The 14,735-nt window shown below is 45.2% G+C and overlaps 1 protein-coding gene and 1 long non-coding RNA gene across 3 annotated transcripts in view; one reads left to right on the plus strand and one right to left on the minus strand.

Annotated features, from left to right (window-relative positions):
* PAPSS2 (3'-phosphoadenosine 5'-phosphosulfate synthase 2) overlaps positions 1–9,849 on the minus strand; it is an 82,150-nt gene extending 72,301 nt beyond the window's left edge. For both annotated transcript variants that reach the window (XM_062215022.1, XM_062215021.1), the window contains exon 1: positions 9,723–9,849. In XM_062215022.1, coding sequence (XP_062071006.1) covers positions 9,723–9,749 — 27 coding nt within the window. In that variant the 5' untranslated portion in view covers positions 9,750–9,849. The remainder of the gene's footprint in view (positions 1–9,722) is intronic.
* On the plus strand, positions 9,762–13,095 carry LOC133776218 (uncharacterized). Its single transcript, XR_009868363.1, has 2 exons — positions 9,762–9,851; positions 12,034–13,095. It is a non-coding gene; the product is annotated as an uncharacterized LOC133776218 (long non-coding RNA).
* Positions 13,096–14,735: the final 1,640 nt, after the last annotated feature.

The raw sequence follows: 14,735 nt of genomic DNA on the forward strand, positions 1-14,735 counted from the left end.
ATCATTCTGTTCACATTTGTTGAATATTGACATAGTGGTAAAGCTAAGCAATAAACCTATTATCACACTTGCTGGGCCTGAGAACAAAGAACATTCTCCAATTACTCATCTTATGTCACCATAAGGAAAGAAATGTGTGTGACTGTGAGGGTAACATGAATTTGCTAATTTCTGCCATTTACTTTTTGTTTAAGTGCTCGGGAATGTTCCTAAATAGAACTCATTATTATTATCTTGAGCTATTAGCAGTAGATTGCTGCCAAAATATTTTACAAATGAAGCAGTAAGACATTACTAGTTACCTAACACAGCTGTTTGCTACTTGGCATTAAGTTTCATTCCCTCTATGAAATAAACAACTTTTTTTTTTCTTTTGACAGGCAGAGTGGACAGTGAGAGAGAGACAGAGAGAAAGGTCTTCCTTTTGCCGTTGGTTCACCCTCCAATGGCCGCCGCGGTAGGCATGCTGCGGCCGGCGCACCGCGCCGATCCGATGGCAGGAGCCAGGTACTTATCCTGGTCTCCCATGGGGTGCAGGACCCAAGGACTGGGGCCATCCTCCACTGCACTCCCAGGCCACAGCAGAGAGCTGGCCTGGAAGAGGGGCAACCGGGACAGGATCGGTGCCCCGACCAGGACTAGAACCCGGTGTGCCAGCGCCGCAAGGCGGAGGATTAGCCTAGTGAGCCGCGGCGCCGGCCTAAACAACTTCTTAAGCACAGAGAAGCTAATGAGATTTTAGCCTCTCCTTTGCGGAGTTCTCTAAAGACTCATTTCAGTTAAACGAGTTCCCTTCTGACTATTTGTTCCCAGACTTTGTTCATGAGATGGTGAGGACTAAATAAGTTAGTGCACAGGACAGTCCACCTCTGGTGTCAGATGCATCAATGCTCAACAGATGCTGACAAATACCAGATCACAAGAGAGCAAGAATTTTATTTTTAAATAGTTCTAAAAAAAAAAAAAAAGCAAAACTTCAGATCAATATGCATATTCCACAGTAGGAATTTTAATGACTAGCTTTCATTTGATCTCATTCAACACATGGAATAAATGCAGTTTTTTTCTTTTATTTTTTAGTGACCACTTAAAACATTGTCATATTAGTGCCTGCTGGTCCAAGAGTTTCTTCCAAGAGTTCTGATTATACATTTAGTGTGGGAAAAGATTCTCTAGAGGGACTCAGTGATATAGGTGGATGGACCTGGCAGGACCACACCACTACCATAAACAACTTTGCTTTCAGGAACTTGAGAAACAACGGAAACGGGTGGATTGAGAGAGAAAATTGAACGGAGGCTTTCATGTACAATCGAACTTAGTCCAACTTGCGTCTTACACATTTGGTTTTTTTTGTTTGTTTTGTTTTTGCATTGCCTGCTATTTATCACTGACATTTCTTTTTTGATAAAATAATTAAACTGTTGGAGAAGGATTAGGGAAGCATGAGTATTGGGGGGAGTGGGTTGAATTTTCTAAAGAGGAACAAAGTCAGCCAATCAAAAATACTATAAAAGTACAAAGTCACATATTTCAAATATTGCTTTTTGGTCTGTATTGTCTATCTACAGAACATCAGAACAAAGTGCTAAAACTAAGTCAAGATGCAGTGCAACTCCTGGATAAGCCAGCTGGGAGTGTTTATTTTATTTTTGGAAAATATTTCTGGGTAAGTTAAAGAAGAAGCAAAGTTGTAGAAAACGAACAGGGTCACTCTTTAAGGACAGGTGAGAGAGAAAAGCAAGGGGTATGTGGTTAGGTGATCAGGGTCCTAGCTTAGTGGAGCATCAACCAGGCAGCCAGGAAGGCACTGTAGAGCCCCACTCCACTCCTCCACATTATTTATCAACTGTAACGTGAAAGGCTTGAAGAAGAAGGTATACTCTTAATTTTTCTTCCAGAAATAAAATCCTGGAACTCTTTAAATACACACAAACACACATGCACACACACACACACTTTTAAAAAAGGAACAGCCTGAATAAGAAATCAATAGTTTCAAAGCTTAGTTGAACACTTAGTAGAAAAAAAGATTTTAAAATGTAAGAAAAGTCAGTTGGGAATTTTATTGCCTCTGGCTTGAGGCCACTTCAAGACTTACTGGGCAGAAAATTAATAGAATATAAAGGTTATGGGTGGGGTGCTTCAATTAGAAAAAGTAAATGCTGTATTTAGAAAAGACTTAAAGATAGTTTGAACTAAAATATATAAAGAATAGAAGGCTTTTGTAGCTACAGTTAATTGTGACAAGCAGAGTTCCTGGTTTGATCATTCAACAAAGATTTGTTTAGTGAGTAAAGCAAACATACACGTAGATGACAGTTTTGCCAAGAATTAAAGAGAGAAAGGATTTTAGAAGCCTTTGGAAAATCAAAGTAGTGTACGGGATATAGAGAACCAAAAAGTTAACCTAGGTTTCTAGCACTAGCAAAGTTACGAAGAAAAAAAAAAATCACTGCTAATCTTGAGTTGCCAATTTTGCTAGAAATTGGGAAAGCACAAATTATCTAAAAATAGTACTTGGAGGCTGGCGTCGCGGCTCACTAGGCTAATACTCTGCCTGCGGCACCAGCACTCCGGGTTCTAGTCCCGGTTACTCCTCTTCCAGTCCAGCTCTCTGCTGTGGCCCAGGAAGGCAGTGGAGGATGGCCCAAGTGCTTGGGCCCTGTACCTGCTTGGGAGACTGGGAGGAAGCACCTGGCTCCTGGCTTTGGATCAGTGCAGCGCACCGGCCATAGCGGCCATTTGGGAAGTGAACCAATGGAAGGAAGACCTTTCTCTTTGTCAAAAAAAAAAAAAGAAGAATGAAGCCTATACGTATAAAAGTCAGATTTTATTATAGGTGGTTTAAATTGCAAAGTCTTTGAATGATTTTAAGCATACACCTGGCACAAATTTTAAAAAACAATAATTATAGTACTATTAGAGTGATATAGATGCCTGGTGGACAAAAATCATTATTTTTCATAAGAAAACAAACATATAAAGCATATGTTAACTGGATATTTACAACAAAGAAATGTGCATTCTAAATGATGCAGCAATTGATATATGTACATAACTACTTTAGAAAAGTTTTATAAATATCACAGGTTAATACATGGTGCTAGACAGACTGAGTTTGTCATGCATATGTTGCAGTCATGTTCCCCCAATACCAATTACAGCAAAATCAACTTCAGGAACCAATTTTAAACACAAAAAGAATTGCTGATAAGATTTTAAAGGAAGTCACCAACGGATGGAAGTCACTTGGCACACCATGTGTCATCAGAAGGAAGTTATATTTCAAGTTTTACTATAGTGGTTCTTTTGCAGAGAAAAAAAAAAATTTCATCTTGTGCACAGCAATTTGTGCTAAACTGGAAAAAAAAAAAATTGGTGATCAAAAAGGCAAGAAAAGAGTAAGAAGAAGACCAAATCTGTAACAAATCCATTGCTTATGATAAACCAAGCAACCTTCCTGGATAGTTTTCTTTCATCTTTACGAGAAAAGAAGCAAAAGGAGCTTAGACACTAGTGTGAATCTGAAAAAAAGGGTGGTGTCTTAGACCTAGTGCAAGGCTTAGGGGAAGAGAGGAGGCCAAATAGCTTCAGGGGGCTCTGAAAGCAGAGGATACTGGGTTTGCTTCTGATCTCAGAGGGAAAGAGGCACAGGTGGCTTCAGCAGCACCCAGAGTTCCTCAAAATCCCAGCATGGTCACACCGAAGCAGGAGCCCTGTTCCCACACTCCTGGGAGTAGCAGGCAAGTGGCAACAGCCTAAACCAGCCCCACCAAGTTTCTCCCACAGTGCCAGCAACACAATGACTGTGGGTACCTGGAAGAGCACTCAAAGAGAGCTGATGAGACTGAAGGGGTCTTTCAGACAGGAATGCAACTCGAGCTGGATCCACACTGAGGATCAGCCAAGGACAGGCACATCTCTCAGGCTGCTATCAGAGCCAGAGGTCACCAGGACAAGATGGCAGTGGTGAGCAGTTCCCAAACCCAGGCTGCAGCACTTTGTAAGGAAAGAGGATTAAATTAAAGATTTCTGACTACTTACCTGACTTAACTTCATTTGTTCTTAAAGTTTTCCGAATGGTAAGAGTGATACAGGTACAGTGCAGTACACGTACAGTGTGAAATGGTAATGATACCTAGGAATTGCCAAGAGGTGAGGTCTGTGTTTCCAGAGGTGATGGACCCACCTACTGAAAACAGCTAAAAACCCTGGTTATTATATCAAATAATCTAATGAAAAATAGCAAACAGCTGATGAAATAGTAAGAAACTGTTTAGGCCAAACTCCGGGGGAACACAAGAATTCACAGTGAAGCAGGCAGGGAAGCCCTTTTATCCCTATAGGGGCCTATTTGCTGACAGGAGCCCATGTGAAGCAATTTTGACAGCCTCAGTGGGGAAGGTGGAACAGAAATCAAAGCCCAGAACTCACACAAGTGGGGAGAATAAGCAGGCCTTCTTCACAAATAAGGGTGAGCTTGAACAAACCCAGCCCTCACTCTGAGACCCTCCCACCCCAGACAGCTGCCTCGGCACAGAAAGTATACGAAAGGGGGAGGTAGGTCCTGTAAGTTTTATTCACAAGCCTGCCCTTGTGTGCAAAATTACAACCCAGGTTCACACCACCTGGGTGGTCTAAAAAAAGTGCTGCATATAAGTTAAAGGGGTCCCAGACTAGAAATGCTGCCTGGCACCTGGCAGAAACAAAAGCAAATCCCCCTTGATGGCGGGGGGGGGGGGGGGGGGGGGGCAAGGCCATTTATCCTAAGCCTTGAAGAATCCTTGCAATTTTTTTTCAGCAGTAATGACAAATCCCAAGTCAACAATAACCAAGCACACAGGGACAGATAAGAGGGGAGAGCGAGGGAGCTAAGAAAAGTACAGATCCTAAAAGCAAGTTCATCTTCTAATAAATTCTGGAGCTATGTATTCATTCAACAAATATTTATTAAGCACCTACTCCACGTCAGGTGATGGGCATATATGCTCTTTTAGCTGTCATATGAATGAATCACCCAGGGGCTGAAAGGTTGGTTGAGCTACCATTAGTCTATTTATTTACCTTTCGTTTCTGAGTTTTCCTAGGACTCCCAAACACAAAGACTAATGAACACCCATTATGATTCTGTGATAGATTTTGAAACAAACAGTGATCTCTTAGGACTGGGATTGACATCATGGGTTCCTTTCACAGATCCTCATTCCCTGAAGGTCCCAGGGTAGAGCAAAGCCCAATTAACGCCATGAGTAAACCACAGAGCCACTTGCACCAACAGAAAAGTGATGAAAGACAGAGACAGCTCTATCCAAGAGGCGTAAATCCTAGAGTTAACTGCATTCATCTTTAAGTGTACTGAAGTCCAAACAGATGATCTAGCATGGTGATTTAGGGATAATAGCATGAACTGGGAAACATTGATTTTAAGGTAAATCTGGAAACAGTTGAAGGAAACAGGAAGGGTGGAGAGAAGTTAATTCAATATTTACTTACACATAAATTGCCTTTCTTTACCAAAGTTGTTGGCAAAAATTTGCTCATAAAGTAATTGGGTTACTTTGGTGTGTCTGTACAAACCATCATCAGGTGTCTTCTACACAGCTTTTCAGAGTAAGGATTCAGAGTCACCTTCAAACTCCTGTGTTTATTTTCTTATTAAACCTCTGAGCAGTTGTCATTTACTGAGCCTTCTGAACAGTTTAGCATGTGCTTTCTTAGGTATGGCAAACCATGACTGTATAGTATAATACAAATGATAGAAGTCAGTACTATCTGTGTTTTACAGATGAGGAAGCTTTGGGCCAGAGAGGTTACATCCTGTTGGACAGACTTGAATTGAAACTATGCCCTGCCCTTGGCATTTCTCCTTCTCTAGAGATGAGGCTCAGTGTTCTGAGCGGAGGGCCACTGTGGGGATGAGATGAAATTCAAGGTATATCTTAGTGCCTGGTCTCCAAGAGGTACTGGTCACCCCTCCTTTCAATGGTTGCACATCTAGAAATTCATGTCTTGCCTTGGGTAGTGCATTCAATAGCTTTAAAAGTAGCTATTTCCAGGAAAATAATGTAGTGGCTATGGAATTTTGCAAGAAGAAGTAGATGATTCTTTACTTCTATGGAGAGCTTTATACTTTTCACTCTCCCTTCATTCCTTCCCACCCACTGGCACATTTGATCCTTTAGAAAATAATGGAATATCTCGGTTGACTTCTTTAGACTGAGTTTCTCTGGAATACCTAGTATCTTCTGTAGATCTTGAGAAATGCAATCCAAGAAATGCCATGGGAAGAAAGGCTCTAGCCTTTGTCTTCCCTTCTCTCCAGTCCTCTTTAGGCAGTCGGCCTCTCTCCTCCTGGGTGTCTGTGCGTGTGGGTGGCCAGAGTAGTGGGCAGAGGGCGGGGTGTGTCTGGTAAGGATGGCTAGCACAGAAGCAATATGCTACCTTGCTTTAGAAAAGAACACTTCATTTTTTTTTTTATCAAACTTATGACAAAAATCATCCTGCATGTTTTCATTTATACTGAATCTACACACTTCCTGGAATGATCTGAACTAAAAGCCTAAAAAGGCCAGAGAAAGACGACCCCAGTATGCCATCTGGCACACAGTAGGGGCTCCACAAACATTTGAAGTTGCTGCTGTGTGAACTGTTCTCTGCCAATGCTGAAAATGATATAATAATTCCTGAAAGTCCCTCAAAAGGCCAGCCTAGCCTCACTCCATGCTAGCTCCCCAGGCAGGCAAGACTTACGTCTCAAATGATTGATTAGTTCAGAGGTCACACAGGTGGGTAGGTTTTGGTCTGGCCTGCCAGGTTTCAAAACACATTTGGAGTTAACATTTAAAGCTTAAGAGATATCTGTATTAACAGCTGGCTTGCTGCAATAAGCACCATTAGGACCTTTCTGGGAACCCGTGTTGGTGCCTGGATTATAACTGCTAGACAAACTGCAAATTCAGAAGTCCCGTTTCAGTTAGCTGTGTCAGGTGTTAACCTAATCTTATAGAGAACACATACTCAACAAAAAACAGAAGGTGCAAAATGTGTGATGACAAAGATCAAACCCCAGCCCTAAAATTTCTTACTCCTTCAGAATGTGCAGAATACCCATCCTGGGTGTGCAAAGCCCCAGTCCTCAACTCCTCCACTTCATAGGCTCTGGCTGACTGAAGGCAAGCAGACAGACCACCCATCCCTTTATCAATAATGCTTGACAAATGCCTCCACATCAGAACTCACAAGGAATTCTTGATGTGAGAAGGAAGGCAAGAACTAAAATCCCACTGATTTAAAAATTCGGCATTTAGAGGACACCATTTAGGATCTCACAGTAACTAATGAAATGGGAACAAAATGCAAGTGATTTTTACTTAAAAATTTTAAAATATAATATTGAGAGTCATCCCACTTTAAAAGCAACCCCAGGTTGGGCATTTAAGTTTAAGCTGCTGTTTGGGATGCCTGCATCCCATATCTGAGTGCCAGCTGGAGTCCCTCCTACTCTGCTTCTGGTCCAGCTCCCGGCTAATGTGCCTGTAAAATAGAAAAAGATGGCCCAAGTCCTCACCACCCTGCCACCCACATGGTGTACTCAGGTGGAGTTCCTGGCTCTTGGCGTAGTAGCTATTTGGGGAGTGAACCTGCAGATGGAAGATATCTTTCTATGTTACTCTGCCTTTCAATAAAATGAATCATAAGAAAAACCAATATAATAAAATCACCCACTGGGTCAGGTGTTTGGCACAGTAGTTAAGTGCCATTTGGGACACCTGTCCCATACCAGAGTCCTGATTTGAATTCACTTTCTGGTAAAGCACAAGTGGGAGGCAAGCAGATGATGGCTCAGTGGTCTTGGGTCCTTGCCATCTACGTGGGAGACCTGATTGAGTTCCAGGCTCCTGGCTTTAGCCTGGCCCAGTTCAGGCTGTTGCAGGCATTTGGGGAGTGAACCAGCAGATAAAAGAGCTCTCTCTCTCTCTCTCTCTGCTTTTCAAATAAACAACTGAATTTTAAAAAGAAAACATTTAAAATCTTAAAAAAAAAAAAAAAAAGGGAGGCTGGCGAGATGGCGCAGTAGGTTAATCCTCCACCTGCAGTGCCGGCATCCCATATGGGCACTGGTTCTAGTCCCGGTTGCTCCTCTTCCAGTCCAGCTCTCTGCTGTGGCCCGGGAAGGCAGTGGAGGATGGCCCAAGTGCTTGGACCCTGCACCCACATGGGAGACCAGGAGGAAGCACCTGGCTCCTGGCTTCAGGTCGGCACAGCTCCGGCTGTTGCATCCATTTGAGGAGTAAATCAACAGACTGAAGACCTTTCTCTCTGTTTCTCCCTCTCACTGTCTGTAACTCTACCTCTCAAATAAATAAAATCTTAAAAAAATTTTTTAAAATAAAATTACCCCTAAAGAGGTAGCTGAACCTCAAATTGATGCCACACCTCCTGCTGGTTCCACGTGGCGAACGGACGCCAGAGCCCCCACCCTTTTCCCTTGCTGCTCAATGGGCACTTCCAGCCCTGACATGGGTCCTCCAACAACCCTTCCCTACTTCTTATCTTCTTCACCTCTCCTCCACATATCTCAAAGATATCTCAGTAGTAAGTACTGTATAAGAGTGGTAATAAACATTTATTGGGCACCTCCTATGTGACAGACAATTCTAACTAACAGAAGGAGGTCCACCCACATGGGAACCACAACAGTCATCTGGGGCTTGCAGTGTGGTGGTGAAGGGGGGGTGGGGAGGGATGCATGAGGGGAAAGGGGTGCTGGATCCAGGCTTGTGGGCCACGCAGTCTGTGAGGCTCCTTCCAACGCTGGCAGTCCATGACTACCGCTGCTGTGTCCCCAGCTTTACTGGGGTATGACTAACAAATAGAACTGCTACGATTTTTAAAGATGCAAAATGTATAGGAGCCTTCATTGCATGCTAAATGGGAAAGGAACTTTTCTCTTTGAGGCGCCCTCCTATTTCGCATTAAAAGGAGACAGCTCAGATTAACTCTGTGGAAAGCCACGCCTCCTCGAAACAGCCCCTTCTTCACCAAATCAAAGACCCCCCACGCCCGCTTGCTCTCTCGCTCTCTCGCTCGCTCGCTCGCTCGCTCTCTCTAGCTGAACTAGAGTTGCTACCCCGTTGCCAGTAAGGAGCGGAATCAAGCCAGAGGGTTAAATCCTGCCAGTGTAGAAATGCATTTTGCTCCAGGGAGCCTTCCAGCTGCAATTTTCTGTACGAACGTGTGTCATGAAGGTCCACCGCAAGGAGGTTCCACGGACAGAACCCCAGTGGCAGTCGCTGACGTGTGCCCAGCCAGGAGACCTGGCAGAACCGGAGTCGGCTCAGCCCACCACCCACTCTGCCCTCGCCGACGTCTGCGGAAGAAAAGGCGCATCTAGAATAGCTCTTGGGGAAAGAGAAGAGCTTTCCTATCTCTGATCCCAGCTGCCGCTCCGCACAGGCTCCGCAAGTTTCTGGGGCGGGGGTCTCTCCCAGGCGCGCCCCCAACGCGCCCAGGTTCGCGGAGGCGCGGCGCTGAGCCGGACCGGCCGGCGCGGGCTGCCCCGGGAATCCCGGACCCAGCCGCGCCCTCTGGCTTTCCCCTGGCGGGCGCCCTCCTCTTCCTCCTCCGGCTCCTCCCGGGGAGGCTGGGACCCGAGGCCCCGGGGGCGGGGGAGCAGCGCGGTCGGAGCCGAGGGGAGGGCAGGCAGCCTCGGAGCCTACCGTCTTCTGCTTCTTGACCCCCGACATGCTGGCAGGCGGCGGCGGCGGCGGAGCCCGGGTGCTGAGGCGGCGACGCGAGGGCTCACGGATGGCGGCGGCGGCGGCGGCTGCTGGACTCCCGGGAAGGAGGTATAAAAAGGCTCCGCAGACACGTCGCACTTCCCTTGACCAGCCCCCTTCTCCTACTCCTCCTCCCGTCGCTCCTCTCCGCCCCGTCGGCTCGGCCAGCTGCGCCCAGCCCCTGGGACCCGGCCGCCGCCTGGGCGGGGTCCCCGGCCCGGCCCCTTCCTCGCGGGCGCGAGCCCCTCCGACCGTGTCCCGAGCTGGACCCAGCAGTCCGAGCCGCAGACGGACACCCGCAGCGCGCCACGGGGTCAAGTTCGCCCCCACCTTCGCCTCCCCAGAGGGTTTCCCAGAGCGTCCTCCACCTCCCACCCAACCCTGGCGGCCTCTTCATGGAAGCCTCCCTGCCTCTGGGTCCCAGGAGCGTATCTGGTTGAGGGCAAAGGTGCTTGAAGACGCAGGGGTCGCTGACAGGGTGCTAAGAGGGCACCGACGCGCGGCCCTCCGTGTGCAGTAAGGAAAACTCTTTTGCCCTGTATTGATCCTGACTGCACCCTGCTGGCCTTTGCCTTGATCCTCACATGTGTGCCATCCTGCCTCAGGCAGCAAGTCCTAGTTTACAAACGAGGCAGCTGAGGATCTCGGACCTTGCCAAGCTTACATTCCAAGCAAGGGGATTCATACCCAGGCTGTCAGCCTCTACAGGGCAGGCTTTCCACACCATCACCCAAGGCCTGCTCACGGTGCACCAGGCCTCGTGCTAAGCAGGTACATGCATTCACTCCTAGCCAGCTCACAACAAAGACGCCCTTCACTGCCCACCCATCCTTACAAAGTCAGTTAAGCAAGGCCAGCCTCAGGCCCTGGCCAATGGTAGTCCAGAGACTTCTGCCAGTCCATCCTGGAAAGTAGTAAGAATACTGTGTGTTCAGCAACTGGGACAGACCCCGTGGAGAAGCGAAGAAAGCAGGCACCAGTTGAAGAGGCCCATGGTCCAGACCCTAGGGCTCCAAGGTTCTATCAGGTGTCAGTATGAGGCAGCCCTTTGAAAGAATGCAAATGTCAGGACAAGCAGAGGTAAGGAACAGAGGGAGCTATAGCGACAAGCACTTTGAGGACTGCCACTGGTTTCCTACCCTTTGCCATGCCCAGATCAATATGGCAGTTATCTTCAGAAGAACCAAGCAGACACACGACAGCCATACTTCTAACTCTGGTCTTCTTTCTATGCAAGGGCTGGAGAAGCTACATTGTGAGGAGATGAGAGATGGAACTTTTCTTTGATACCCAACTGTATTTCTGCCAGCTTTCCAGACTTGAAGATGGGGTATTCATTTGGACTGCCCCATCCCCGTAGGAAGGTGCATTGAAAAAATAAACCAGGAGTCAAAATTGAAAATGCAGCCTGCATATCCATAGAATCTTGAGGTGGCACTCTACTTACTATCTTACTCGTTTTAGGTTAATCACTGCCTTCCAGTGAGCAGCTAGGGGGCAAATTCTGGATTGGAGTTTTTTGTTCTGCGCACAAACTAGCCTATTCTGAACTATGTGAAGTTTAAATAGCAACATCCTGTTCTTGTTTCATTGGAAAAAGTTCCATCCCTATCTCAGACCCTGCAAGACCCTGCCCTAAGAGTGGTAAATTAAGTGCGGATTGAGAAATCATGCTGTTTGCATGATTGCCGTGTTTTTTCTTTTTTAAAGTTGTGTACTTGAAACAGAAGGAAGTTAAGGGCAAATCCCTATGGGCTACTTCCTGGAAAAGAAATATATGATTGTTTCTATCTGGGAAATACATGACTGTTGAGACTGCTTTGTCCAATTTCCCTATCCTTATATCTTACATAGGAGCAAAGTAAAACAGGTGCTCAGAGAAGGGAGGTAATCTGACCACAGTTATTAGTTAGAGGCAGAAATGAGACACAAACCTGGGTTTGCCAACGCCCCAAGTGCTCTGACTACTCAATCACTCAGCCTCTAGATTTAATTCATTCTCAAGGAGTATTCTGAAACAAATTATTTTTCTTTTTGTCTTTTACTATTTCAAAGACTTGTGAAATTGGAGTTCTTGGCTTCCTGGGATCCGAAGCAGGGTTGTTGGTGACCATTTTATATCACAGATCACCAGTTTAGTCATAATTCAGCATGGTAACTTATTGAAAAGTAATAACAAAAATTCTTTCTTACTTTCCCGGGGGAGGGGGAGTGTCATTCTTTTTAATGTTTTGAATTCTTTTTCCTCCAGCTACCCTCTTGGTCCTAGGAGAGGACACTCCTTCTGAAAACACATGAACAACTGGAAACTTAGTTTTTGGAGTCTGTGATTCTGGCACTTGGGAACTGGGAGAAGACTCACTGTTCAAGTGGATACATCTTCCATAACTTCCTCACCAGTGTTCCTTCAGGATTCCCCTGTAAAACACCGCCCACTACATTGTAGCAACTGATAATCCTCAACACTACTGCCAATTATCTACCTGAGGGCTGTGCCCCCTCCACCACCAGCACCACTGGCCCTATTTTCTTTTCTTTCTTCCAGAAACTGGCTAGGCTTCAATAACCTAATGTAGTAGTGATCACTGAGTGATCCTTTTGTTTAGGAAAGTGGGAATCGGTCACTTCTCCAAATAAATGGGGTCAACACAAAGAATGGGGAGGTGTAGTGCATGTTGGGGGAGGTTCACCATATTTTTGGGGAATCTAGCATGGGAGCGTTGCCCAGGGATGGTAGTTATAAAGGAATGCAACTACATTGCCCCCTAGTGGTTGTAATGCATAAACGTTAAAAAGAGACCTAATTGTTTAAAGCCCCCAGTATAAAAATGGGCAGCATTCCATTGAGCAAAGACTCATGTGGTCAAAGTCCTTTAGCATCCAGACACTCTTCCCAGCACAGGTGCTACCACAATGAGCAAGACATGGCCCCTGTTTTCAAGAAACACACACTATAGAAGGAGACAGTATTCTTTTCCCTATCATTTCAACACATGATTGAGGAAAATAAAAATGATACAAGTGGGTCCGGTGTTGTGGCATAGCAGGTTAAGCCGCAGCCTGCAGTGCCGGCATCAAGACCCGGCCGCTCCACTTCCTATCCAGCTCTTTGCTATGGCCTGGGAAAGCACTGGAAGATGGCCCAAGTCCTTGGGCCCCTGCACCCACATGGGAGACCCGGAAGAACTCCTGGCTCTTGGCTTCGGATCAGTGCAGCTCTGGCCATTGCGGCCAATTAGGGAGTGAACCAACAGATGGAAGACCTCTCTCAGTAACTCTGACTTTCAAATAAATCAATCTTTAACAAAAATGATACATGTATGACTTTATGTTATTTTGCTTAAAACACATACACTTCACTAATCTTTTGATATGGGATGAAGGGCTTCTATTTTGGTATGCGTCTACAAGTAGGAGTTCCATAAATCACTTTCATTGGACATCTTCAATAATTTCCAGTTTGGAGCTTTATAAAGTTAAGTTAGGGATTAACTTAACCCTTAAGAAACAATCTGAGAGGAGATTCCTTCAGTGTTGCTACATTTTGCTCCCCTATCTTTGTTTTCTTGCCTACAGCTAATCCAAAAGTACAACTTTGCAGCTTATCTTTCCAAAGCATCAATCTGTTTTCATGGAAAACAAAACTCTTTTTTTCATCCATGTCCTATTCATTTAAGTCACATCTAATTAATTAAATTATACTGACAAGTACAACTGGCATAAATAGGTTTGAGAACAAACACAATGACACCTGCAAGCACTCAGCTTAGGTACAGGAGTGTGTGGACATGTCAGTGCATCCTACTATTGAAAAATGTTCAGTTTGCTGTGAACCTCAGTCACTGTATTTTTCTAGAAGAAACAGAAAATGTGGATTATACAGGTCAGTCAGTTAAAAGAAAAGATAATGAGAGAGAGTGAATGATGTCGTATTTGGAGGTAAGATAATATATGAACTGAGTGAGACTTTTAAAAAATGGTAAGGTTTTGCCAACTCTCCTCTCACCAAAGTGAGTGGTATGTAAATTTGAAAATTTAAAGGCAGAGAGATGCATGAAATAACATGGTATGTTCAGAAAATTATAAGCATCTGTCTTGCTGATTTTAGGTGACATAATAGAAGAGTGAGAAAGGATGTAATAGAAGATGCTGAGCACAATCAGGTAGCAACATGATTTCGCACATTCTCCTTTTTATGCCCATCGGAGTGTGTCAGCCACATGGTTGGTCTTCCATTGCTTCAGTAATAATTAGTAGACACTTCCCAGGTCAAGCAATAGAAGTTGCTGTCAGGTGGGAGAGATGGATATGTACATGAATAAATCCAGGAGAAAGTGGTAAGTGCTGAAATCAAGGGATATTAGGAAGAATAGGGGAGGTGTGCATGCACACACACACACACAAACACAAGCAATGACTGCTGGATCATGAAGAGATTCCTGTGGATGGTGATATCTAACCGGTGTTTTCAAGGATAATGGGAAGCTAGACAGGAGAGTGATGTGCCAACCTACTGATGGACCAAGCTGCCTGGGCTGATGCTTCTGGCTGCATGAAGTATTTGCTTCCTACCCTGTTGTTCCTTGTGCCTCTTTCCAGAAGTGTCCCAGCCTACCTCTGAGGACCCAAGCACAGCTCACAGACGAAAACTATTGGCAGCCAGATATTATAAGGGCAATACTGACTCCATCACCAGGATATTGTCCAGAGAGCTGAGTCAGCCACAGGAAAAGTCTACACTTCCAGACTAAAGTCATGCTCTTCTGCCATTTCTTGGGTGGAATCCAGTCCAACATTATTTTATCGACTTTGTATTATTTTAACATGAAATTCAGTTATTAGTATACTCACACATTACACAATATAGAAGCAATTAGGGCATTAATAGGAGGTCATTTCAATTCTCAAAAGCCTTTAGTGAAGGGGCTGGTGCTGTGGCGCAGCGGGTTAAAG

Source organism: Lepus europaeus, chromosome 17 (genome assembly GCF_033115175.1).
Source record: "Lepus europaeus isolate LE1 chromosome 17, mLepTim1.pri, whole genome shotgun sequence".
Taxonomy (NCBI): Eukaryota; Metazoa; Chordata; class Mammalia; order Lagomorpha; family Leporidae; genus Lepus; species Lepus europaeus.